At 45.5% G+C, this 26,382-nt stretch overlaps 1 protein-coding gene and 1 long non-coding RNA gene across 2 annotated transcripts in view; one reads left to right on the top strand and one right to left on the bottom strand.

Moving 5' to 3' along the window:
- Nucleotides 1–2,659: 2,659 nt before the first annotated feature.
- The window catches only part of COL20A1 (collagen type XX alpha 1 chain), a 53,125-nt gene continuing 29,402 nt past the window's right edge, over nucleotides 2,660–26,382 (bottom strand). Inside the window, exons 22-41 of the mRNA XM_005422157.2 lie at nucleotides 26,136–26,192; nucleotides 23,187–23,225; nucleotides 21,338–21,476; nucleotides 18,985–19,127; nucleotides 18,525–18,634; nucleotides 17,685–17,843; nucleotides 15,710–15,787; nucleotides 14,995–15,081; nucleotides 12,799–12,852; nucleotides 11,927–12,022; nucleotides 11,349–11,402; nucleotides 10,675–10,728; nucleotides 10,323–10,376; nucleotides 8,891–8,962; nucleotides 8,184–8,219; nucleotides 6,850–6,916; nucleotides 5,826–6,014; nucleotides 4,443–4,520; nucleotides 3,479–3,634; nucleotides 2,660–2,995 (exon numbers count right to left, since the gene is read on the bottom strand). Of these exons, the coding sequence (XP_005422214.1) occupies nucleotides 2,982–2,995; nucleotides 3,479–3,634; nucleotides 4,443–4,520; nucleotides 5,826–6,014; nucleotides 6,850–6,916; nucleotides 8,184–8,219; nucleotides 8,891–8,962; nucleotides 10,323–10,376; nucleotides 10,675–10,728; nucleotides 11,349–11,402; nucleotides 11,927–12,022; nucleotides 12,799–12,852; nucleotides 14,995–15,081; nucleotides 15,710–15,787; nucleotides 17,685–17,843; nucleotides 18,525–18,634; nucleotides 18,985–19,127; nucleotides 21,338–21,476; nucleotides 23,187–23,225; nucleotides 26,136–26,192 (1,736 nt within the window). The 3' untranslated portion in view covers nucleotides 2,660–2,981. The remainder of the gene's footprint in view (nucleotides 2,996–3,478; nucleotides 3,635–4,442; nucleotides 4,521–5,825; nucleotides 6,015–6,849; nucleotides 6,917–8,183; nucleotides 8,220–8,890; nucleotides 8,963–10,322; nucleotides 10,377–10,674; nucleotides 10,729–11,348; nucleotides 11,403–11,926; nucleotides 12,023–12,798; nucleotides 12,853–14,994; nucleotides 15,082–15,709; nucleotides 15,788–17,684; nucleotides 17,844–18,524; nucleotides 18,635–18,984; nucleotides 19,128–21,337; nucleotides 21,477–23,186; nucleotides 23,226–26,135; nucleotides 26,193–26,382) is intronic.
- LOC115947994 overlaps nucleotides 24,817–26,382 on the top strand; it is a 16,687-nt gene continuing 15,121 nt past the window's right edge. The window contains exon 1 of the long non-coding RNA XR_004081852.1: nucleotides 24,817–24,826. This is a non-coding gene — a long non-coding RNA (uncharacterized LOC115947994). The remainder of the gene's footprint in view (nucleotides 24,827–26,382) is intronic.

Raw genomic sequence — 26,382 nt, 5'->3', positions numbered from 1 at the left:
CCCTACATCTCCTTTCTCCTGCTTCCCTAATGCTCACTTTGTCCAGCTCCCCTCCCCAGCCACAGAGGATGCAGGGAGTTTTATCTGCAGCTGGCTGGTAGGATGAGCTGTGTAATCCCCATTTCCCCAGCATTTCCAGGGCTGATTTCCATCTCATTCTCCAATGAGCTAATTCACACAGCTTATAACACCTCCCTTTTGGAGAAGTTTCTCTAGACATTTATCAAGAAATTTGGCGCAAGGAAATTCACTGGTGTAGAGGGAGGCAGGCAGAGATGCAGATGAGAGATGCAAGATTCATGTGCAGTCCTAAGGAAAACACCCCCATAACAGCCCCACCTGGCAGTGATGTCCATTAATGACACTTTATCCACTCCCAGGATATCTTTTTGCTTCCAGCCTTTTAATTCTGACCCAGCCAAGCTGTTGAGTCATGGAGAAAAGGCATAACAAGCTCTGCTGCTTGTTAACAGCATTGCTGGTTGCTCCTCTTACTCCTGAGACAGAGATAACACCTCAAAAAATGCTTATTGCAAAAATATCTATCAGTGAAAGGTCCTCAGTCTCTGCTAGAATCCACCTACCCCAGGTGGGTCAAACTCTCAGTGCCTGAAATCTCTCAGCAGAAAACCTCCTTGGCTTGAGGAATTGGGTTACACAGCACTGGCACAGACTTTGTGACACTGCATGGACTAAATATCCTTGATTTCCAGTAAATAAAACCACTCATGGGACAAAGTTTAGGAAGATAAATGGACAAGTTGTTTGTGCAGGTTGTCTCTCTCCTAATCAATAGCCCTGCTGGGACCCAATTTTGTTAAAGTCTGACTGTTGCTGTTGGATCTGAAATAACCAGACAAAAGCAAATGTCACCAGAAATTCCACCAAAATAGATCAAATCCCAAGACAGGCAGAGAGGGGATGTGAGCAATTTCCAAAAACAGTTGATAAAGAAACATAAAGGAGCTCTGTCTCAAATCACCTGTGCTTACTAATTTTAACCGGCAGAACAGCAAGTTCAGGACTGGGAATTTGGCTGCACTGGTTTAAGTCAGAAAGGAAGCAGAATAACCTGCAAATGCAGATGTTCCTCACAGCACTGCTCACCTTCCCCTATTTGTGAGCATTTCATGGCAATAATTTTCTGCTTTCACTGGCCAGTTATCACAGCTTTGGAGTTTATACTCAATGCTAAATTCAAAACCATTCTGAACCAACTCGCTGTAGGTTTGGCTTCGTTTTGGGGGGTTTTTTGGGGTTTTTTTTCCCCCAAGGAATCTGGAAAGCACAGTTCCAAAGCTCTTTGACCTGTATAAACAGAAACACTGAGAGTCCCACCACCTGTGCAGGGTGTTCCTGTGCAGGTGTCTCTTCCAAACACTGTTCCTGCTGTGCTGCAGCCTTCAGCTCCTCTGACCTCTCCTTTTTCTTCTGACTGTTGTCTGCAACACTTCATCTGAGCTGAAGGGTTTCCATTTTATATGTCAAGGCAACTCTGGAGAGCTCCACAGTGAACAGAAATCAGAGTGGTATTTCTATGCATTTTCCTACATTTTCCAAAGGGACTGTATGTCATACTGAAAATATTAATTCTTGGGAGTTTCTAGAGAATGAATACACATAAAGCCAAGGACAACTTTAAATACTTACAGGATGCACTAACCATATTTTATCTGAATTTTGTTGTAGGTTGGCTCCCACACAAGTCTGACATGTTCCAATATTCCTTTAGCAGAATTTCTTAACTCCATAGGATTTTTAATTAATGACAAGAAGAAATAATATTTGGACTCCTTGTCTAAAAAAGTCAGTTCTCTTAAGGTAAATCTCTTTCTCCTTGGTATTGATGTGACAATCTACTCTCTAAGTGTGATGTATTTGCTGCTAAGATTTCAAAGGCTGGCTGTATGAACAGCCAGGCTGCCAGCCTGTATGTAACTGCAGAAATTACACATCCAGAACAAATGTGGAGGAATGTGCATGATGCTCCATTTTTTACCTTTTAACAGCTCTGAAAAATCTGTACTGATACTTTAGGCTTAGGGTTTATATCAGAGTTCGGGAAGGTTTGTTTCTGAAGCAGGGGCAGGTTACAGGCAATGATCCAGCACAGCCTGAAGCAGTGATTGCAAAGGAGGAGGAACATTTTTATCAGTATCTGCATGGTTTGTTGCAGACACGTCTCAGCTGATGGCAAGGAAGGGGGTGTAACACAACAATTACCTCCGTGTTGTATGGGTAAAAGCCAGACTCAGAGCTGTTCAATATTCCACCTGATAAAATGCAAAGTAGCTTCTCAGCCTGCAGGAGGGAGACATGGCAAAAGCAGCAGGTTAATCTCCAGCTCCTCTCAGCACAGGGCTGTGACTCATGTAAGGCTTTGCCTGAGCTACCAAGCCCCAGGGGAGATGAACAGAGGTTTGTCACATCACAGTGAGGTGATCTCTGGCTGCAATGTTTGTGTACAAAACACCCCAGCAAGGAAACCATCAGCATTCTGCCAAGAGCAGAAACAGCCAAGATGGTGCTAGACTTTGTTACCTTGGTAGCCAACAGAAAATGCAGCTGTGCTCCAGCGGATTTATTTCTTTGGTGCTGCTTTTCTCTGTGCTTGGGACACAGAACAACAACTGACAATAAGAAACCACAAGCAGACAAATGGGCAGAAATTATCTCTTATTTCTGAGCATTTCAATACAGTATTTCTTTTTTCTTACAAGTCTGTCAGCCTGAGTGTCCAGCTGTGCCTTTTTCTTGCTGTGGGATGTGAGTTTGAGCACTGCAGTTGTGCAGACAGGCAGCTCAGCCAGACACAGGCTGTGGATGTGCAGTTTGATTGACTTGTCCATACAGAAATGATGGGGCATTAAAAAAACATAACACATCTGCTATTTGGTTTGCTGCTTCTTTTGGAGTTGTGGAGTTTTCTTCCAGAGATTTCCAGGGAAAAGCAATGTCTTCAGCTGCCTCCGCCCCAGCCATCAGGGGACAAAATCTGTGTGTGGAAAGGATGAGGCCACTGAGCAAATGAATAAATCAGTGTCAGGGTCTGAGAAGGAATGGCACAGAATTAATTCCTTTCCCTTGTAAACCTTTTGTTCCGTGCCAGTGAATTTCTTCATCACCCAGGTCTTTGTCCCAGTGAGCCTCCATGAAATGCAAATGTAGGAACTGAGGAATTGTCCCTCTCTCCACCCCCCATGGAAACGCTGCTGGGGACATGAAGAACGGATCCCCCATGATCCCTCCCCACCTGCTTGGCTAGTGCTGCATTATGTGTTAATCCATGAAGGAGCAGCCCATGGAGCTGGCTTTTATCCATGTGGGTTGCACAGGAATCACCCTGACTGCTCTGCAGAGGAGACTTTGCAGGACTGATGGTGCCTGAAGGATCAACAGAGGTCTCTGCTGGCTCAAGAGAAGTAACCAGAGACCAGCCATAAAATCATCACTTTGTACTGACATAGTCAGGACTTACCTCTTCTATCAGCCTCATAACATCCAGAGAAATCACAGCCCCCTGGCTGCCCAGGCTGCCCAGGCTGCCCTCTGGCACCAGGGAAACCTGGAGGACCAGCATTCCCAGGGAAACCCTTGGGACCTGGTTTCCCCTGCACAACTTCTCCTGGTGGGCCTGCAGAAGGAGAAGCACAGAAAGCTGTAGCACAGCTGCTTTAGCAGTGTAATACCTCTGCTGTATTTTCCTCCATCCTACATGGCAGGTAACTTTCTGAGCACAGTTTCCTCATTTTGGTGGATAAACAGGACCTGCCTGTTGGAAAACCTGTTCTGAATCCCAGTACCTGAATCCCAGTATTCTTAACCTTAAATGTGCACAGCTTGGCTAAAAATGGAGCCTGGTTATGAGAACCCCAAATCCACCTACATGTTAAAGCAGAGAATGACATTAACCCCAGGATTCACCCCAGAGGATTTGTGTCTTTACATCTCAACTATAGACAATTAAATGAAGAAGAATGTGTTTGACCACACTTTTCTGACAGTGCCTGGTTTGTTATGCCAGTGGCAAACTTCCCACAGGTCCCAAGAGCAGGGATCAGGTTGGAGGAGTACACCAAATCCTCACAGATTACTCACAAACCCTTATGTTCCACAAGTTGAATTTTCAGAGTTTCTATCCCCCAGGCATCTGGTCTTGCATGCAAAAAGGCAGAAAAACTAAAACTCCCTGGATGGGTCTCATGCCCTCAAAACACATCATCCTCTGGGAATGGGTACCAGAGGGAAGAAGCTGCCTGGAGTAATCTCTTGCATTTTAGCAGAGAGGAAACCATTGAGGATGCTGCCAACAGGGCTGTGGTGGGAAGGTGAGTCCAACCCCACCACAGAGGTCCTTCAGCTGCATGATGCTTTGAATCTGAGAGCTGCTGGCCATCCCATGGCCTTGCTGGATCAATAGACAGAAGCTGGGGTCACTCTACCTGTTCTGCCTCTGGGTCCTTGGCTCCCTTCCTCACTGGCTCCAGACATCCCTTTCTCTCCTTTGGGCCCTGGGGCACCTGTTCACAGATAAGAGATGAGTGTTGCTTCACTGTATGTCAAATTTCACCCTGAACTGAGGCTCCTGCAGTCTCTCCATGAGTCAAAGAGGAGTCACAACCCTTGGCAACACTGAGAAACATCCATTTGCTTTCATCCACTCTGGGTACCTACTCTTGCTCTGAGCAGCAGGGCACTGATTTCTTTGATCCAAGCAGCACAGATCTGCAGCCCAAAAGGGATGGGAATGAACATTTTTCACAGAGAAATTCATAGCACTAATGTTACTGCACCAGCCTGAGGGTCAGGCCCACCTCTGTGCTCTTCATGAGGATCAAACAAATCACAAAGCTGAGCTGTCTCTTTGGCCAGGTGCTGGTTAGCCAGGATTGATATTTTCCTGTTAAATTACTTGTGAAACTAGTACCTCTCAGAGAAAACAGGTACATTTTGACAAAATATTATTTTTCACTGTTTTAAGAGGAAAATATTTTGATCAGCCATGTCCTTCAGGTGGTTTTTCACTGAGATCCATCTTCTGCCCTCTCCTGCTTGACAGGCTGGAAAAATCTGTTGTTACTCCCTTCTCTCTCAAGTGACATTTTGATGAGCTCTGCAGACACCAGCTAAGACTGACTACTGCAGGAGGAAGGAGTTAAACAGAACATTTCCAGTTACTTTGAGGTGTTAGGACACTGCTGAAACCAATGGTTTTCTTTTTATTTTGACAGACAATTACTTGAACCACTGACAAACGTCTGCAAATCCAAGCAAAACATTTTCCCACCTTTCACTCATTCATGTGCAATAACTGAGGCCACTTCTGAGATCATATTAATCTATTTCTTTTGTTATGTCTGAGTCTTTCATTGTGAAACTACTGCTCCAGAAACTTACTGCCCCTTTGAAGACTGCTTCAGCTGCCTCATATCTTCCATCAGTGTTTTCCAATGCTCCTCATTTCTGCCCAAAGCTGATCTGTTCCACCACCATGTCTTCACCTAAATGACTGGTTTTTGTAGAAAAAGCCTCCTGCCCTCTAAAACTGAACTGTCCATCCCCCCACAAACCTACAAATGGTGCTAAATTGGCCTTTCCTTCCATTCAAAGCTTGAAAATAGAGTGGGCTGTGTGTGGCTTCTCCCTACTTGTTTAGATTTATAATTTGGGTGTTTCTTCCTATAATGGAGAAGTCCAAAAGGAAAACAGCAATGAAATGAGACAATATCATGGATTATCTATACAGAACTGCTTGAGGCACTGAGATGTTTAGTTAAAGTATCAAAGATGCTGTGAAAAGTGCATATGAACACCTCTGTCCATACCTCTCTCTCCTGGATACCCGTCCTTGCCTGGCTGTCCAGGGCTGCCATTTGCTCCTCTTTCTCCAGTGTTCCCAGGTGGGCCTGGAGGACCTGGGGGTCCTGGTTCTCCTGGTTTTAACCTTTCCTCCCAAATGGGAACTGGCTTCCTTGCATGTTCATGTATGAATGAATCAAATTTCAACACATGAGCTGAGGAAGGCAAGAGAGAAAATAAATATTTTCTTGGCCGGAAAATTCAGAAGAGAGATAAAAATCAAAGGATTTTGTCTAAAAAGTTACTTAGAATGATCAGCTAGTGCTGAAAAGCTGTCAGTCCAAACTGAGAAAGGCAGAAGATGAAGATGGGCAGCTGAGTGATGACTTTACTGCCTGACCTTGGGAAGGCACTGCTTCTCTCTGCACATCACAGCACAGGAGCTTTACAAAACTGCCTCGTCTCGAGAGGAATCAGCACATATTGCTGAAAGAATCATTTCTATCAAATTAGTTTCAAGCTTTTCCATTTAAGAAATAAAGGAGGCTTTGCAAAACACCAAAGGGTTGTGCAAATAAATATTTTGCATGTCTTTTCTGAGCTAATGCCATCCAATAAAACCAAAGTAGCGCTTGGAGCCTGAGATGGGACATTTGCTGGTCATGGGGCTCAGCAGGGCACAGGGTGGTGGAGCTGCTGGGATCACTGCAGCTTCAGGCTGTCTCTCCTCTCGTTTTCCACTTCTGGAGAGTCATAGGATCATAGAACCACAGGTGGTTTGGGTTGGAAGGGACCTTAAAGCTCATCCTGTTCCACCCCTGCCATGGGCAGGGACACCTTCCACTATCCCAGGCTGCTCCAAGCCCTGCCCAACCTGGCCTTGGACACCTCCAGGGATGGAGCAGCCACAGCTTCTCTGTGCCAGGGCCTCAACACTCTCACAGGGAACAATTTCATATCCAATATAAAGCCAATCCTTCAGCTCAAAGCCATTCCCCCTTGTCCCATCACCACATGAGCAGACTCAGGACCTGGGTTGGTTTTACTCACTCTGAATCATCCGCTCACAGGCCTGGCTAACGAGCTGGTAAATGGTGGCCAAAGACTGTGGTTCCCCCTAAAATGAAGCATTTTTTTAAAAAAATTAAGAAAAAAAATGAAGTATTAATATATTTTAGAAAGGATCGATCTCATAATGCATGATAGCTTTTACCCCACTCATTTTCTCAGCTTGAGTTCCAGAGATATTAATTACTGTGAAATGCAGCTCTATTTATTTATCAAGAAGCTCTGAAACCAGAAAATTGAAATTGGAAACATCAATAATTGCCTTTCTCCTGCACATCAAAAGGCCCAGACCGAATCTAAATAATTACCAAAAAAGGGAGAGCAAATTTCACCCTCAAATTTTATCAGAAAAGATGCTAAGTCTATAACTCAGTGTTCTGTGATATGTAAAACATTTAGTATGATCAGATATTATAACTTCCTATCTTTGACTCCATCTTCCATGAATATTGATTCTTACTGTATTTTGAATAAATCATATATTATGGGCCCTTCAGAAAGTTTTAGTAAAGAAGGGAAAAGCTATTAAAATGCAAAAACCTGCTTAAAAATTAACACTGACTGTGAAAATTCATACCTAATGCACTTGCTTCTAGAACTGTTTATAAAACATACATCTCTGGCTGGATCACAGTGCAGATAATCCAGGCTTAAAAACTGCTCTGTTCAACACCCAAAGGAGGGGGAAACAGAAATTTCCAGTGTAAAAAAAAGTCTAGAAAAGGAAAAACTGGTGGGATTGGAAGGAAAATGCTCTCAAAAATTATAATTCTGAAGCATTAACTTGAGACAAAAGCACCTCATCCCTGTCTGAAGAAAAATTTGCATAAGTCAGTCTTGGCAATGACTCCTAGAAAGTCATGGCAGTTTGATTTAAGCAGAAATCAGGATGAGAAAAACTTGAAAAACTTCTTTTCCCAACAAAAGAACCTTCCAAGGTAGTGTGGATGTCCTGGCTGCCAAGGTCCGTGCTGGGGCATGGACAATGATTATGACAAATTAGTCCCCTTTTTGCAACACATTAAACCAGAACAAAGTGGAGCCAAGTGGGTTTGGTTTTTCCCTTCTCAGCAAAGAATGGATTTGCATTTGACATTTCTGCTTCATTACTACAGGTGATACTAAGGAGCTCCTGACTGCTGTGGGATTATTTGTACCCCAGCAGCCCAGCCTGTGCAGGTGAAAAGAAACAAGCAATAGGTACAACCAACACTGGAGAGGTTTGGCTTAAGTAAAAGCTGCAATTCAGGTTATCACACGCACTCTTTTGAGGGTATGATGCACTGACAATATCACCCAGCACCAGAAACACTCACTTTCTCTCCTCTTTCTCCTTTGGGACCTGGCAGCCCCTACAGGAAAAAAAAAAAAAAAATAAAGAAGTCTAAGGAAAGGAAGAACAGAAAACAAACAAACCAATAAATTCACTGGGGGTGTGGGTTACATTAGTGGGAGCACAAAGTTTGTTTCTCACACTCTAGTTGTTTCCTCAACCTCATGGTAGCGACTGTAAGAGCTTTAAGTCCATACCTGAAAGTATGAACTCATACTCAAACACTTTGTTTTTAAAGAAAAAGAGTAATAAATCAGTAACTGGAGCTGTGGGATAAGCACCACGGGGAACAGGGATGCAGAAATTTCTCAGATGCACTCTAAGAACAGATTTCCCAGCAGGACAGGTGGTTTTAACATCTGAGGAGAAGAAATTCCTGTGACATTTAGATCACCTACAAGCCCAAGGCTGTGACTTCCATGCTTTACTCTAGAATCTTACACCAGAAACCTGTTTAGATTTTGTGTAGCAGGCGAATCTGCAGAGGGTGTATGGAGGTGGGATTTGTTGAATGCTTTATCAACACATCAGTAGCCTGGGCTTTGAATGCCCAGACATCTCCTTAAGAAGGATGAGTGTGAATTTAAACCGTACTTCAGACTCTGGGGCAGAGCTGCTGTGGGAACAGCTCATTCCCATTCAATTATTCCATGTCTTGGTCTTCTTTGAGACCCAAAAGCAGAAACTTACTGTTGGCCCAACATCGCCTGGAGGTCCCTTCTCACCACTGCTGCCTCGGGCGCCTGTGGCTCCTTGGAAACCCTGCAGACATTACAGATTAACAATCCAGTTATTCCCTAACTCTCTTTTTCTGTTCAAGGGCACCAGGGGCACCCGTGGTGGGAGTTTAGAGGACTCAAGCAAGGGAACAGCAGCCTTAAGTTTCCTGTCCAGCCATGAGCCCACTGTTTAAAGCTCATCGTGTGTGAGTTGTGCTCACATCATTTCCCATCACCATCTCAATTATGGCCAAGCCAGCAAAGCTGAGTTTTTCCAACAAACTGCAGTGTAGTTTATACCCTACAGGCTTTTTATCTTCCATTATATATTCAGATTTAGACATAGCCTAGAGCACAACCCTCTTCTTCAGCCTCCCAATACCAAGTGGTTGTTTTCTTTTTCCTTTAAAACCTGTGCTGGACTCTAATATTTAACAGCATCAACAGCAGCTCAGAGAGTGGGAAGTGCCTTCTGTGGTCATCTCCTCTTTGTGAGCTTTCTGTGCCTTTTGGAGCCATAAAGGGAAGAAAAAAATCAGCCAAAACCAACTAGCAGAAATATTTTGTTTTAGAATTTCCAGCTATTACATTTGAATTCAGTAGACATTAGCAACTTTTCTGAACAGTGAAAAATGAGAAAAGTTTTCAAGGCAGCACCAGAACAGCTTTCAGAGCCTGCTCTGGAGGTGACAGTGCTTTCCTCGTATTTAAAAAGCTGAGGCTCAATGCTGCCAGCTCCACATATTCCCAGGATGAACATCTCAAAGTTATGAGCCTAATTCAACCTTGGCTCCTATAAATAACTTAGCACAACCACTGCCAAATTCCTTATAATTCAGCAGTGAAACTCAGCTGTGAGATTCAGTTGTGAGAACCAGTAACTTTTCAGGTCCACCAGCCATCAACTAACCCCAAATTTGGTTCAATTTCCCAAGTAAAATGAAGTGTTCCTGTGGTGTCTTCCAATTAGGAGCTGTGAATCAACAGTTCTGCTGCCCTGGGCATGACTGAGTGCAAGCACACCCATCCACATCCAGCCCTGGCAGCAGATACTGGCAGTGATGTGGGGGGGAACCTTTCACACTGCCTGCATCCTCCAGCTCCTGCTGAGTTCAGTCCAACAAGCCAAATCCCCTCCAACTCAACCAACAGTTGGAAAACGGCAGTGTCAGGAAAGTGAAAACAGCACAACAAGCATCTCCTGGCTGGGATGAAGCTTCCTCAGGACTTGCCAGAGCAAGCCAAGGATTTTCTTCTTACGCTTGAGGATGGCAGGGAAAGGGGGCACCTGCACCATGTGCTAGGTGTTCCCTGTGGTACCCTGGGAAGGGGTTGCCCTGGCACTTCCAGGTGAAAGCATAAAGAACAGATTTCAGAGTGCATCACTCACAGGGTGTACTCACCCTTGGTCCAGGAGGTCCTGGAGGCCCAGCTGTGCCTTCGAGTCCCCTCACCCCCTGCAAAGCCAAATCCAGTCATTTACTAACAAGAGGATTCTGAGAGACCTCATCAGCAGTGAGATGCTTTTCCATGTGCTGCTTTTAGCAGGAACTTGCTGAAATGGGTAAGAAAAGCAGCAAAAAGGGCAGCATCTGCTCAAATTTGGCCAAACCTGAAATGATGCCATTTTTTTCCCCCCAATCCATCTGGCTTTGTGAAAAGACCATTCACTTCTGCACTGAGTGCACTGGGAAGTTTTGGGTCTCTGCTGGGATTTTTAGGTACCCATAAAACCTCAGGGGTGAAGTGTTTTACCTTTGCACCTTGAAGTCCATCCCTGCCCGGAGCTCCCTGCACACCAGGAATTCCCTGTAAATCAGAAATGCTGGGTAAAGTCAGCATCTGATTATCACTGCCCTAATCCATCTTGGAACAGAGGACAGAAGAGAAAGGTCAAAGAAGAGAGAGAGTTATTCATTACATAGAGCAAAGACTGTTACACCAGCTTTGATTCCATCATATCCAGCTTCCAGATAGGTCTAGCTCTCTTACACCAGGTGACTCAGTTTCCTTGGGAAAGTGATGGCATTCCAAAATGACAGTTCCCAAGCAGACAAGGGAAACAACTTTTCAGGCTTGCTTAAAGTAGTTAATCAGAAAAAAGAACAAAACAAACAAACAAAAAAAAAAAAACCACAAAAAAAAAACAAAAAAAAAAAACAAAAAAAAAAAAAAAAAAAAAAAAAAAAAAAAAAAAAAAAAAAAAAAAACAAAAAAACCCAAAAAAAACCAAAAAAAACCCCAAAAAACCAAAAAAAATTAAAAAACAAAAAAAACCAAAACAACAACGACAACAACAACAACAACAACAACAACAACAACAAAAAAACAAACCAAACCAAAACAAAGAAAAAAAACCCCAAAAACCAAAAACTAAACAAGGTGGGCAAATCTTTGGGACAAGTAGAAGGGGTGGTGTTCACCATTACCTGCATGCCAGGGATTCCAGTGTCTCCTTTCTCTCCTTTAACTCCTGGTGGCCCCTTGGATTAAAACAGAAGCACACAGTTGGGTGTGTGGCAGAACCCCTTAAGGCAAAGAGCATCCTGCTGCTCCACATGCATGTCCCAGGCTGTTCCTGCTCCCTGCAGTGTTCCAGGGTAATTTACAGCCACAGCATGTGCACAGGGCTTCTGCCATCCCAGACATGTGGCAGCCCTTGCCACTACTCCCTGCCAAGCAATGATGATCACTGGAAAGAGAAATGCCTGAATATTCATAGGATGTCCTGAGCTGGAAGGGACCCCACTGGGCTGCTGGAAAAGAAAGCCCATTAAGGGGAGTCTGGACAAAAGCAGGCTTTGGCCACAATGATGAAGTGCAGGGCCTCGTCAGCATAAACCCACTGATTGTCATCTCTCCCTCTGCAGCTGTTCAGCTGCTGGTGAGGGTGATGGAAACACATAAATCACAGCACTGACACCCATTTCTGACAGGCTCTAGCTGGGAAGAGTGAGTGAGTGAGTGAGTGAGTGACAGAAAAAAGGCAATGGAAGAGGTCACATACCACAGGGCCCTGAACTGTGATTCCTTGGGAGCCTGGAGAGCCTTGCTGGCCACTGGGACCTGCTGGTCCCACTTGTCCAGGGGGGCCTGGCTCACCCTAAAACCAAAGACAAGGAAAATCATAAGGGAAGGAAGTGTTTGGTGCCTGCTCTCCTCATGGGCTGCACTGCACGGCCTGGGTCAGCATGAGCCATCTACAGGATTCAAGACTGAATTGGGGCACTGAGGGCACCTCCAGTAACCTCTGCTTGCTTTATATTTTAGGTCCAAGATTTTGGTCCATCTTTCATGAGAGCAGACAGCAAAGCTGCAGAGGGTGCTTTGCAGAGCACAGTTCACCTTCCCAAGCAGTGATTCCTGTTATTCAAGGAGGTCAGAGAGCAAAAGGAAACGTTCCTTAGCCCATTTCTGAGATCTGTGTCCTTCCCCCAAATCCTTCCCCTGCAGCCATGCTGCTTTTCCAGATGCCATCCCAAAAATGGGACCAGTGGAGTGCTCTGGCTCTGCCCTGTGCTGATCCATGGAGCTGTGAACTCTTGCACCAGGGTTTGCTACAGTCCCCAGGGCTGGGGGATTCAGACCCAGCCACTCCTCGTGCCCACCTCAGGGCTGTGGCTCCCTCTGTGCCTCCCTCTGCTCTGCCCCAGGACAGTGTCTGGGCAGGAGATGTGTCACAGCACAGCTGCTCTCAGAGGACATTGCTGACCATGTACAGTGCATTAATTCAGCACAATCAGGCTCATCATCTCAATCTCTAAAGCCCAACCGTGCATTTAATTAGTAATAAGTGATCCCATCCTCCTCTATGTGTTGTTAGGACTCTGTTTGGGCTCAGCTTGGTGCAGGGAGATAATCTCCAGCCTAAGGACTCACCTTGGGTCCTGGCTCCCCCTGCTCCCCCTGAGGTCCTCTCCTCCCAGGGCTGCCCTGCCAGTGGGACACAAAGAACATCATCACATTTATTGCACTGTAACCAGGAGCCTGGGGGACAGAACTCTGTGCCCTTCACTACCCCACACTGAAAAAGGTTTCCTGCCCCACACAGCTCAAAACAAATAGAGACAAAAAGAAAATTAATTGATTTGTCCAGGAAATGTGGGAAAGGGAAGAAGAAAGTAACAGCCCAGTCCCTCCATGAGCAGCATTGGGAACACAGCACTTATTCCCAGCAGAGAGGGATGAAGTTTCAACCTGTTTAACCTCCCTCCAACTCCCTCGCAGTGGATCCATGCTGAGACAACATCTCATATGGACATGGGAACACACTTGAGAAGGAAGAAAAGGGGTGCTCACATCTGCACTCCTTTGGAACTCAGCTGGGTTTCACACTCTCCACCCCAGAGAAGTGACATGTGCTGAGATCAGGGACAGACCTGGCTCTGGGAGACCTGGCTTAGCTCTAACTCTGGGTGGGGAGAAGAAACCAACCTCCTGGCATGACCTCATTTTGTGTGAATTTTTGACATCTTAATCTCAACATTGCTATTCTTGAATCCAAAATAAACCACGTGGATTTGAATTGAGAAGCACAGGCAGGGAACTTTGGGAAGGTGCTTTCAGAAGTGCCCAGAAACTCGTTTCAGAAGCCAGCTGGATCTAGTCAGACGCACTCATTAAGGACAGTGATAAATACAAGGTGGGACACGTCTTGCTAACTGGAATTTTAAAAATAGCAGTGAGTGCTGTTGTAACTGCAGCAAATTACCAAGGGTTCAGTGGTGTGAGGAGAAGGTTATGTGTCAAAACCCAATTTCCTCTAATGCTTTAAAGAGTCCTGCTCTTTAAGGGGTTGTCTGTGGAGACGCTTAAACCACAGGGCAATGCAAGCTGCTAATTATGCACTTAGGATATGGGAGCAAACTCTGACAGGGGAGTGTGCTGTTAATTAAACTTCCACCAGAATGAGCAAGTAATTACTCTGCAATGAGGCACTCTCCTTGCACAGAACTGAACTCACAGCTAAACCACAGGTCAGTGCAGGAGGTGATCTGAGACCATTTCACTTGAAAAAGGAGGCAAATGTTTCCATTTATGGTTATTCTCCAGGAGAAAAGCACCTGGAGTGGTTGAACTGAGGCGCCCTGGACAGGCTGTCTGTCAGGTTTCAGCTGGCTTGTGCAAATCAAATACCCTTCCCCAGATTTTCAAAAAGCAATTTTTTTTATAACTGCTTCCCAGTGTTTAACAGGAGTATTTTCTCCTGGGATTTAAGCCCATGACAGTTTTCCTGCATCCATAAGGGATAGGGCAGAATTTGTGCCCTTTTTCCTGAGCATACAGCATATGTAATGGCTGTTTTCTCTTCCCCCCCATTTCTTCAGGGTTTTCTTGCAAGTGACATTCACTGAACAGAAAGAGAGCTTTGGGGACAGACAGGATAGCAAAGTCTCCCCTTTCTCTTTACACTGTCCACCCACACAGATGCTCACTGGCTCCAATTTAACATAGATCCAGACAGGAAGATTTTTTTTGGCGAGTTGTTTTTTCCTTAAATTTACAGACAGTTTCAGAGCCTCCAACCCATGAAATCTCTGCAGACACTGAAGGTGACCTGTCCTCCTCTCCTAAGAGGATTAGTGTGGAACCAGGCACTGCTCAGGCTGCTCCCAGCTGCAGCTGTTGCACTGCCAACTCTCCATCTCCCCACTTCATCACCATCCAAAACCCAAAGGGAAACTCTCAGCTTTGCCCTGGAAAAGCTCCTTGAGTTAGGATGAGAGGAAATGGCCTCAAGTTGCACCAGGGGAGGTTTAGATTAGACATGAGGATAAAACTTCACCAAAAGGGTTGTCAAGCCCTGGCATAGGCTGCTCAGGGCAGGGGTGGGATCGCCCTTTCTGCAGGGATTTAAAAGTGTAGATGTGGCTCTTGGGGACATGGTTGAGAGCTGGGCTTGGCAGCCCTGATTAATGAGTGGACTCAATGATCTTTAGGACCTTTTCCAACCTGAACAATTCTGTGATTCTAAAACCCCACAGAGCCCCAGGAGTGTTACCCAATGCCCAACATGCCACAAAAAATGAAGCAAGAGCAGCACCTGCAATACACCGGGTGGGAGGGTGAACTTACAGGAGGCCCTGGGGGTCCTGGCAAGCCTGGGCGCCCAGAAGTGCAAGAACAGGCAGGAGCCAAGGTAGGGCAGGTGTCCTCATCCCTCTGAAATGAAATCAAGCCAAAGCCAGTCATGAGCAGCTGCACAGCAAGAGCAGGATGGATCACAAGTACAACACTCAGTGTTTCAAAATTCAATCTTTTACTTGAAAAAAGCCAGAATTTTTTTTTCTACTCCACTGAGAGATTTTTGTGAGCCATCAAGTGCTTTATTTTCTCTGTTGAATAACAAATGCAGACAAAAAAAACCCCAAACTATGAACCAGCCCTGTCTGAAATGTGCAAAACACATATTGGAAGGTAATTTTCTCCTTTCTACATGTTTATACACCCCATATAGCAGCTGTCTGTGTTGAGAAGTGAAAGGAGGAGTGGGGGATGTTGTGCCTCGGGGCTGAGGTGGCAGCAAAGCTCTAGGACTGCCAGGGCTCCTGGATGAGGTCGTGACAGGAAAAACATGCACTGCACCAGGATTGGAAGTTTTCACTCTTTTTGAAGCAAATCTAGTTTTGTTTGCTTCCCCATGAAGCACACTGATGTTATTCCCAAGAGGAAAAAAATTTTTTCCCTCTTAAGTCCATCAAAATAATTTCCAGTGTCACTTCAGTGCCAGGGGCTTGTCCCATCCTCCCCAGCTTGCTGTCAGTGAGCAGAGCAGTGCCCCTTGCCTTACCAGCGCAGGGAGATCACAGCATCTGTCCTGCTCTGCCCCCACACTGCTGCACAAGAGCTGCAGAGACTGCAGCTGGAACTGGGGGGAAAAAAAGAGAGTTTGATAAGAAACTGGCATTGGCTCCCACCACCCATCACCAAATTTCATTAAGTTCAAGTGATAAAAATAATCTTCAGGGATGATTTGGCAGGACTCATCTGTGTGATCCCAATTATAACTGTACCCCAAAAAAGCCACAACATGAGAGCTACCCCCAGACTGAGTGTTCCACAAGTCCTCAGGTCTCTGTCTTGCTGAGCAAGTCAACAAAGCAGCTTCACATCACGTCTCCAGTTTACTCACAGCCCTGCAATAGCAGCAGGTTCTCAACTAATTGGGCTTCAGCACCACCAGAATGTGAAAGCAAACTTTGATTCTGTCCCCTTGGGGGCATGGGGAGAAGGGTAAATGTGGCAGCAGCATTTCCCAGGGCAGGGATGTGATTCCCATCCCCACAAACCCCAACCAGTCTCATTGCCTCCCCCGCAACAGCCACATCTTCCCATTCTGATTAACAAAAAAGCACACACTGCACAAAGCCAAACAAAATAATGAGGCAGAGATTAATTTTTCTTGCCTTGACACCGTTTCTCATCTTTTTTTTTTTTCTTTCACTCCATGCATTTAACAAGGAGAGAGCTGTACAGCCCAGGGAGGGTTACTGATACAGATGAGCCCTGCAGATCAAGTGGCATTTAAAGATTTCTCAAATTAAATAAGGTTCCATGATAACCAATAATGAGGCACTCTGTCTTCTCAAGGACAGCAGAGCTGTGGAAGATGTGAAATGTTGCTGTGCTTGAAAAGCAATGGGAGTAGGGATGGCACAAGGCTGTTTATTATTTGGCCAGACCTGTCTAGCTGATCTGCTAGCAGAGAGAATTTGGGAGGGACAAGGAAAGCACAGATTCCTGCCTTGATGGCCACAGGTTTTGATCAAATTACCAGAGGATTTATTTAGGAAACAAGTAAATACTGATTGAACACACTGTCCCCTGGTTTGTTACACAGGAGACCCCATTTCCTACAGGCAATTCCACTTTTTTCCAGGTGTATTCCAGACCTCTGCCTCTCAGTTTGCAATCGGGGATGGGACAAAGTGTTTTTATGATGCTGCTTTGAGGCAAAGGGAGTTACAAATCACCTGATGAGCCATTTTGCCCTGGATTTCTAGATCTAAAAGCAGGGCCAAGGAGCAAGATTTTCACATCAGTGGTGAATGATTTCCTACAGCCCCACTAGACCCTTGTGAGTGATGAACTTGCCACTGATTCTGCACATTACTGACACTCCTGCTTTGGGGAGTGAGAATGGAACAGGCAGACAGAAGAAGGGTGGTTTTGCCCTGAGGACTGTGCACAGGCCAGGACACCAAGTCCACACATCCCCTTTGCTGTCCCCTGGCAGGGAGCAGCTCCCTGCAGAGCTGTGTGGAGCAGTGAGGATACACCCACAGGCCAGCACTCACTGCTGGGTTGGGGTTTTTCTCCCCAAGTAGCAGCTGATAAAGAGCCTCTCTACTGGAGATTATTCTCCCCTCATTTGTATTCAGAGAGACAAACCCAAACACACTGGAGACTGAGGCACACCCAGCTCTGCTGCCTCCAGCCACCAGCATTTCCCAACATTGCTCTGTGTGGGCTGATGTGCCCAAGTTTCCTTGGAGAAGCAATTCCCAAACCCTCCTGCTGTCTGCTTCAGCATCCCAGTGCAGGAGCTGCACTGCCCCAGCCCCGGGGGATGCAGCCAGCAGAAGGCTCCTCTGGGACACGCTCCCATCACAGTCCCCACACCAAGGCAGGAGGGACAGAAACGCTCTCCCAGTGCTGGGAAAGCTCATTAAACCCACAGAGAGCAGCCCAGCAGTGTGGGGAGGAGCTCAGATGAGGGTGATGTGGCACTCCTGCCCCCCCGGCCAGCACGTCCCAGGACTCACGGGCACGGAGCCGCTCCGGGGCCCTCTGGTGCGGGTCACTTTCCCCAGCATGGTGAAGCCAGCAGTGGAGATGCTGCCCAGGGTGTTGAGGGGCTTCTCTGCTGTTTTCTTACAGTCCACATAGAGCTTGACCTTGGAGTGGCTCACGGCCACGTGCACCTGGGCAGCAGGAGGACAAAGCCGTGTTGGAGCTCTGTGGTGGAATTAGGGGTCTCCTGTTGATAGCAACACCTTCTGCCCCATCCCCAGCCGGCTGCTGGCACACCTGGGGTGTCTTTAATGAGTGAATGGATGGAGAAGGCTCAGGAGTAAGGTTTAGTATGGCTTTCCCCTGTTGATCCCCTCACCTCTCCTTGGGAGAAGCCTTGCTGGAGGTGAGCAATGAACCTGCCCACCCATGGAAAGAGCTCGTTGCTCATTTGGGTGCAATCCCTTTGCTATGAGGACATAGACAGCCAAATCCCCACCCTATCATGAGTGATAAAGTGACTTTCTCACAAGGCTGGATTCTCTTTTCCTTTCATCCAGAAGTAAAAGGTTACCAAAATTCTAAATTCTAAAAAAAAAAATTTCTAAATTTTTCCTCATCATAAAGATCTAAAAAACACCTCAGTTTTTGGAGTATGGGGGAAAAGGGAAAAATCAATATGTGGAAATCATATTTTGATCATTAGATCCACCTGAAATCTTTACAATTATGAATTACAGCATATCTAAGAGGTTGGCCACTTCCCTGAGAACCAGGATGCAAAGCATGTGGATGATCACCCCTCAGTTTGAATGATACTCCCTGACCAGAGTGAGATCATGAGCCACATTTCTCCCTCTCTTGGTAAGGACCTTATGAAAGCTCCCGTAGAATATCTTCTTCACTTCCTGCTCGTCAAAGGAGACTTCCTGTAAATCACCCTTGTAGTCATGATTGAAATATATCAAGGATTTCTCACTGGCTGCAGGGAAGATAGGACAAATAACAGCTTAGAAATTGATTTCACACATATATACAGTAGTAAATAATTAGCCCTAAACATAGTGGAAAATATCCAGCGTTATCAAGAACTACTTCTAAAAAATGAAAAAATATGTAAAAATAAAGAATATGCTCCAAGTAGAATAAAAATAAAAACACGTCTTCCAATTGCACTGGGCAGTGATTTAAACGTGAGGTTGGCAGCCACGACAAAGCTTCCTGAGAAACTGCTGCTGAGTAAGGAAACCATCAAAACATTCCAAGTGAGCCCTGCTGCTTGCAAGATGTATGGGAGCACCCGAATTGAATGCACTTAGCAAGAAATCTTACGGTCCAGGTTAACCCCCAGGAGAGGCTGGAAGTCCTCGTCGGTGACCTGCCACACGGCAAAGGGCTCCTTGGGCGTGTCGGGCAGCAGGCGCAGCAGGACCACGATGGTGTGCTCGGGTGGGATGGCAAACAGGTGCACATCACTGCAATGGCACAGAGCAAAGGAACATCGGTGATTTAAACCCCCAGAAACATCCTGCAGCTTCATCCAGGTGTTTGCTGGGCAGGGGGGCTGGCAAAGAATCACTGAATCACAGAATGACCGGGTTGGAAGAGACCTTCAAGATCAGCGAGTCCAACCCAGCCCCAACACCTCAACTAAAACCTGGCACCCAGTGCCACATCCAGGCTTTGTTAAACACATCCAGGAATGGGGACTCCACCACCACCCTGGGCAGCCATTCCAGAAATTTATCACCCTTTCTGTAAAAAACTTTTTCCTAATATCCAACCTATATTTCCCTTGATGCAGCTTGGGACTGTGACCTCTGCTTCTGTCAGTGCTGCTTGGAGAAGGAGCCCAACCCCACCTGAGCACAGCCACCTTTCAGGAGTTGTAGAGGGTGACAAGGTCACCCTTGAGTCTCCTTTTCTCCAAGCTAAACACCCCCAGTTCCCTCAGCTGTTCCTCGCAGGGTTTGTGTTCCAAGCCCCTCTCCAGCCTTGTTGCCTTCTCTGGACATGCTCAAGCATCTCAACATCCTTCCCAAACTGAGGGGCCAGAACTGGACTGGCTTTGCTCCCAGGAGATGATGGCAATATGAACAGAAAGAACCTGGACCTGCTGTGCCTGGACAACTCTGTGGTGAGTGATGAGCACTCGTGGGGCTTCTCCTGGTGCCTGGGGGATGCTCAGCTGGAGCTGCTGGTGTCAATCCATCACTGCCAGAGCTGCCTCAGGGAATGCTGGTGTCAATCCATCACTGCCAGAGCTGCCACAGCCAGTGCAGCCCCAATGCTTTTGAGATGAGAGCTAAGCGGAGGATTAAAAAACATCCCTGCCAGGTTCCAAAGCACTCCCTTAGGTCTTCTCTTCAAGGAGGAGGAGGAATGGTTGCCATATATCATGGGGCAAATCTTTAAACCCTGGCACAAACCTCTTGGCTTAGGGACATGGTTTAGTGGCAGACCTGGCAGCATTAGGGTAATGGTTGGACTCGGTGATTCTCCCAGCCTAAATGATTCTATTATCCTAAATCACTTTAAATGCCCTTCAGGGATAAGCACTGAGCCCACAGCAAAGCCCCTCTGTGTCCCCCCATCCCAGCTGCAGGATTTAGGCTCAGTAGCAGTGGGAGGATACAAGGCAATACGGGAAGGTCAAATTGGTTTTGCCTGAAACACGCCCGTAATCTGAAACAGGACACATTGGCACGGCATAAACACAGCCCATCAGGCATCTTTTCAGGACTGATTCACAAATAATACAAGTTTTTTCTCTCTCTCTCAGTTTCTGAAGGGGTAGTGTCCTTGGAAAGGCATCTATAAGAGCTGAACAAAAGGATTTGCCCATCATTTCCTGAGTATTTAGACCAAAGGGTTCTCTGAATCTCCCCCACTCTGTTTACTCTAAGAAGCTTTGCCTCTTTAACTAAGATTAAGCGGAGTCAGTGGCTCAGTAATTAGGCTTTAAACAAAGTAGCAATGAATGTCAGGAGTCAGATCAGTCCTGATTCATAATCATAAAAAAGGAATGAGGTCACAGGAGCTGCCTGGCTTGCTTGGGACCCTGTGGAGAAGCTTCATATGCAACGGAATGAGGTCAAGCCACAAGCCAGAGCTAATGGTTATTCCCTCTCATCAGTGCAGCCCAGGCTGCTGTGAGCAGCTACGAGAGTGATATTTTCTAAAGCAAAGATCTCTCTCCAAACCAGAGATATTTGGGAGAAGGGATTGAAGATGAAAATGTGACCTCAAACTGCCATCCCTGAAATGTAGGTGGCTGTGGACAGAATGCCTAAAGACTGGTGCAGTGTCCATACGTGACATGATCCTCATGTCCATCACAGCAAATAAAAAGCTGGAAAAAAGTGATTTTGTAGAAACCAAAAAACAGCACTGTGAAAGCATTTGGCTGTACAAATGTATGATAAATACTATTGTGTCCCCTTAATTTCTACATGACAACTCATCTTGAGGAAAGTCAGGGGTTTATTTATTAATATATTAAGTAAAAACCCTCTGGCTATTTTTTTCAACCTGCCAATGGTCTGTTTTAGCTCATCGTATTTATCATTTCATTTGGAAGTTGCCAGCAGGGCTGCACCATCCCTCCCCAAAATGACCTTCCTTTGCTGTGCACACGGCATGAGGCTGAGGATGAGGATGGCAAGAGCCAGGGCTCTGCTCCCACCTGGTCCTCTGGGTGAGCTGAATGTCCCTGAACAGGGTGAAGGTGCGGGAGCCGCTGAACACAAAGGGCTCCATGGCCACGCCCTTAATGGAGGAATATTCCTTCTCTACCAAGCCAAAAACTTCCATCATATCAAATCCTGGAACAAAGGGAAACAGAGAAATCAGCGGTTAGGCAGCAGTGCAAAAGAAGTGTGTTTGAAGAGCAGGTTGAATTAGCACAGAGAAGGCAGCAGGAGAAAATTCCCTGCACAACACAACACCAGCTCGAGTGTACCCCTCAAATGGCAGCCAAGGAAAAGAAGGCTTTGTGCACATTTCTTGTAATCTCTTCCTCTTGAAGGAGAGTGGGCAAAAGATGGAGGCTTTCACAACTGTGTTTTCAAATCTTCAGGATGAAAAAACCCCGATGAGAAAGATGTTACTCCAATGATTTCTTCCTTTCAACTACACACAAAGTATTATCTTCAAAAGGCATGGAATCAGTCCAGTAATTGCTAGCAGGGAGAGAAAATGATTTCTACTCTGAAATGCCTTATGTGTAAGAGACAGAAAAAAAATAGGAAAAAAACTTTAAGATACAAACTTTTCCATTTCTCTCTATTTTCAGGAGACACCCACAGCTGACCTGCCTTGTGTGGGCTACAGAGATTCTCCTCTGACACCTGTGACATCTTCTCTGGCTCATGCAGCTTAATTTCTCTCCCCCAGCTCATCATTAAAGCTCCAAGTCATTTTCATTTCAGTTTTCTGTTCAGTCAGACAAGATCTCACCATTTGGGTTCTGTTTGAGTTTATCAGAGTTTGCAGCAGACTGGGATGAAGGAGATGGCTCCTTCTTGAGCAAATGGAAGGGCTTCATTTCAGTGTGGTGCTTTCAGTCTGGATTCCCTCACCCCTTCACCATTCACAATCTTCTGCAGTTTCTTGGCTTGAGTTTTTGTTTCGCCTGGGGGTTGGCCCAGGGTGCTTTTATTTCATTATTTTTTCATATCCCAGCAGTACAAGGGAGTTTGCCAAAATAAATGACCTACTTGAGGGCCATTTATCTCTGGTATGGAGCTTCTAACACTGAGAGTCCCTTTAAAACGCACAGGAAGAGAAGGCTTGAGTCACAATTAAAAACTTATTGAAATATAATCCCATTATTATCACAGAGTCATAGAACAGCTTCAGTTGGAAGGGACCTTAAAGATCATCCAGCTCCATGGGCAGGGATGTCACCTGCAAGATCAGCTTGCTCAGGGCCTCATCCAACCTGGCCTTGGGCAAGGTGAAGAGACTCAACCACGGAGTAACCAGACCTGAGAACTGCAGCCAGCTCACCTGTAACTCTCTGGGAAGGAGGTGATGCCCCTCTCGAAGCAGAATTCACTCCTTTCTCAGGAAGCAACACTTACACCAAACCCAACAGCATGAACAGCTCTCATGGCTCAGGCAGGAGAAAGGAGAAATTCTGCCCCCAAAATCCACGCAGCCTGAGTGCAGAGAGCTCCTCTGGCTCTGGAGGATGCACAGGGCATCCCAGGGACTGCTGAGAGGTTTGGAGTTTGATAGGCTGAGGAGCCTTTGTGAGATAGGAGTTCAAATCCTCCCGGAATTCAAGGGCTGTTTGAAGCTTCACCTCCTTAAGGCTGGTGAAAATCCTGGTGTTAAGCACTAACAACTCAGGCGCTGCAAAATATTCTTCTGTCTGATAAAAGACATGTTCCAGTTTTGGTTCTCGCACTTCTCCCCTTTTCTTTGGGACATTTCCCCACACTCAGCTCTTGCATTTGTCCCCAAATCAAGCCCAGGCAGTGTTTTCAGTCACAGCCCAGCAGCACCAGGGCTTGGATCTGCTACTGTACCTCTTATGGAACCTTCTCTGGAGGTGATGGTGGGGCAGGCTGTGAGAACAGAACAAAAGGGAAAAACTATTAGAGGGAAAAAAACCAGCAGGGGATTATGGAAGCAAAATGAACACAGTTCCTTCAGATAGAGCAAAGGAAAAACATAGCAAAACTTAGAATATCCTGCAGCTCCATTCAGAGCTTGGACTTTAACCTTGCTTATATATATAGGAGGAGGAGAGAACTGATTTTTATGCAGACATAAAAGTTGTTTCCTGGCTTGCCTATCACCAAAATAAAAATAGTGTCTTTCATCATCAAACATCTCCGTGATCACTTTCTTTTGACTAACTCAGCTGGCACCTGATGATATGCAATACAAGAGAGCATCATTTTGGCAAGTTTTTTTAAAAAAACAGACATCAAAACATTTCTTTTTCTTTTAACAGTGCCTTAGTAGTGTGGTAAAATGAAGATACACGCAGTTTCAAATTTTGTACCTGCAATTAAAAATACACACAGCAAAAAAATGTATCTCAACTTGAGAGTCTGGCTTTTGATTTCTTTCAGAAAACACAGAGTGTTTTGAAAATTTTTGCAGTTTGTCTTTCAGAAATCCTCCTGATGAATCCTTTGAGATGCCACAGGATAAAAAGTAAGACCAGAGAAGAGATGGGGATGTGAAGTTGGAACATGAGGCACCAGGGCTGTGAGCACTCTGTTTGAAGGCTCAGGTAAAGGGGTGTTTTAGAAAACAGCTCATGAATGCTATTTTCAATCATCTGCTGCCACGTAAATCCCAGGCCATGGGTGCCAGATGGAGCTGGGACAAAGGGAATGTTTGGCACAAAATGAGAAATGTCCCTGAAAATCAAGGACACTTGACAGGATGGGCTGTCTCACAAGGGGTTTACTCATTCATCAGGATAATAGAATCTAAGAGATCATTGTACTGAGGCTGCAGCATAGCCTTGCTTTTCTTGCATCAATGCCATTTCCTACCTCAGCAGCAGCCTAACTTTTGTAAAATGTGTAAGACATTTAAATGAGGTGACTTACTTGCCCCAAAAGACCTGATGTTCCTAAGCCTGTAAGAGTTTCAATGCCATTCCTCATGGTGAAGAAAAGGCACCCAAACCTGTGACTCTGATGGCCACGGGACCACTAAAAGCAGGATTAAACCACAAAGACTTACAAGGTGCTGTGACCTCTGTTGTTCCAACTGATGCTTTACTTTTTATATACCATAATTCCTGTAGAACTGTGTGTAAAACTGTGGAAGGGATCTATGGAAATCCATTAAAAAATCAGTTTCTGAAACTTGAGCCTTGCAATGCTGAGCCTGAGCAGCCCTTGCATGCAGGATCTTCAACCTATGCACTGCTCTTTCCCTTCCCCTTCCAGAAACCAACTTTTCTAAATCTTAGAGAATGGTTTGGGTTGGAAGGGACCTTAAAGCTCATTCTGTTCCACCCCTTCCGTGGGCAGGGACACCTTCTACTATCCCAGGTTGCTCCAAGCCCTGTCCAGCCTGGCCTTGGACACTTCCAGGGATCCAGGGGCAGCCACAGCTTCTCTGGGCACCCTGTGCCAGAGCCTCACCACCATCACAGGGAAGAATTTCTTCCTGACATCTAATCCAAACCTGCTCTTTGTCAGTTTGAAGCCATCCCCTCCTTGTTCTATCACTCCACATTCTTGTGAAAAGTCCCTCTCCAGCTCTGTCAGAACTGAAGCAAGGTGAATGAAAAACAAACAAAAAGATCCCAAGGCAAGCTGTAAACTTGTCCATTTTCCAGGGATCTTTCTTGTCTGGGAGTCAGCGAGGTCACTCTGACCCTTGCCCAGGCCCCAGAGTCCCTCTTGCTTCCATCCCTGGCAATTCTCCCCTCCTTCCCAGCTGGCAGCACTGGGGTTGCTCACAGCTCTTTGATCAGGCAATGCTCAGCTTGTGGGAAGCCTCTCAGATTCAGGGCAAGGATCCCTGACACTGACAGTTTCACTTCTGCTTTGAAGATTTTTCACTAGACCTTCCAGCCTAAGATGCCTGCTGTCTTGTTATCTCCTTTGGTTTTTGTTTTTCTCCCCAAATCCCAGCCCAATGCAGTTATTCGCTGTTCAATGAACATTCACTCCTGCAACATCAGATCATTCCTCTCAATAATTTGGTTATATATCAATATTGGAGCCTTTATTACACATCCAACTGTTTTCCCAGCATTGTTACATATTGTATCTCCTTCTGCAAAAAAAAGGGTACTTTATAAAACAGAAAGAATTTAATATTTCTTCCATTGTCTTTTCAGTTCTCATAGCCAAACAGCTATATTAAATTCTACAAGGTGACTCATCAGCCCTTTGAGAGGTTGTTTTCTGCTTGAAAGTTCACAGGACTTTTCCACTGTGATCTGAACACCTCAATAACACTTGAAAACTTAATCTGCTATGTCCTTTGTTGGCTATCAACTAAATTTTTTTATATCTAAGCTGCCTCATTCTTCAATTTTGACTTCACTCAATAAATTTTAAAACTGAAATTTCGCTTGGAATAGTTTCAAATAGTGCCAGCAGTGCCACAATATCTGCATTGTGATATTTACTTATTAAAAACTTTTTATAACCCCATTAATTCAACATTTCTCACTAATCCATTTCATAGTTTGCTTTCTATCAGCTATGAGAGCATATGCTCATTAAATTTAATAAGGGACTTTACAGGGAATTTTAATTTAAAACATGTCACACTTCCCTGCACTACATTTTGGTCAAGTTATGCAGAAATCCTCTAAAATACTGTTGATCTCTTTGGTGAGCCTGATGTTAAGAAGTTCTGCGGTTTCTGGCTGTCCTTGGGTTGTCCCCAAGGGCATCTGTCAAGAGCTGATGGACCCCTCCTGCTGCTCTGCAGAGCCCACACTGAATTAAAACCAACACCAGCCAAGCAGGGCTTTAGAGGAGATGATTTACCCTCTGCTTTAGGTGGGATGAATCCTCGGATGGAAGGGAATTTAGACAGCACTGGAGCTGGAAGAGAAAGCAATCATAGAATCAGAAAGTTGGAAAAGACCGTCAAGACCATCAAGTCCAACCTTTGACCAAAAACCTCCACACCCATTCAGCCCCATTGGGAACAGCTACATCTGCTCTGTTTTTAACACTTCCAGGGAGGGTGACTCTAAATGCTCCTTGGGGAGCATTTTCCAATGCTTAGCCA

Source organism: Geospiza fortis, unplaced genomic scaffold (assembly GCF_000277835.1).
Source record: "Geospiza fortis unplaced genomic scaffold, GeoFor_1.0 scaffold188, whole genome shotgun sequence".
NCBI classification, from domain to species: Eukaryota; Metazoa; Chordata; class Aves; order Passeriformes; family Thraupidae; genus Geospiza; species Geospiza fortis.
This window is presented reverse-complemented; position numbering and strand designations above follow the sequence as displayed.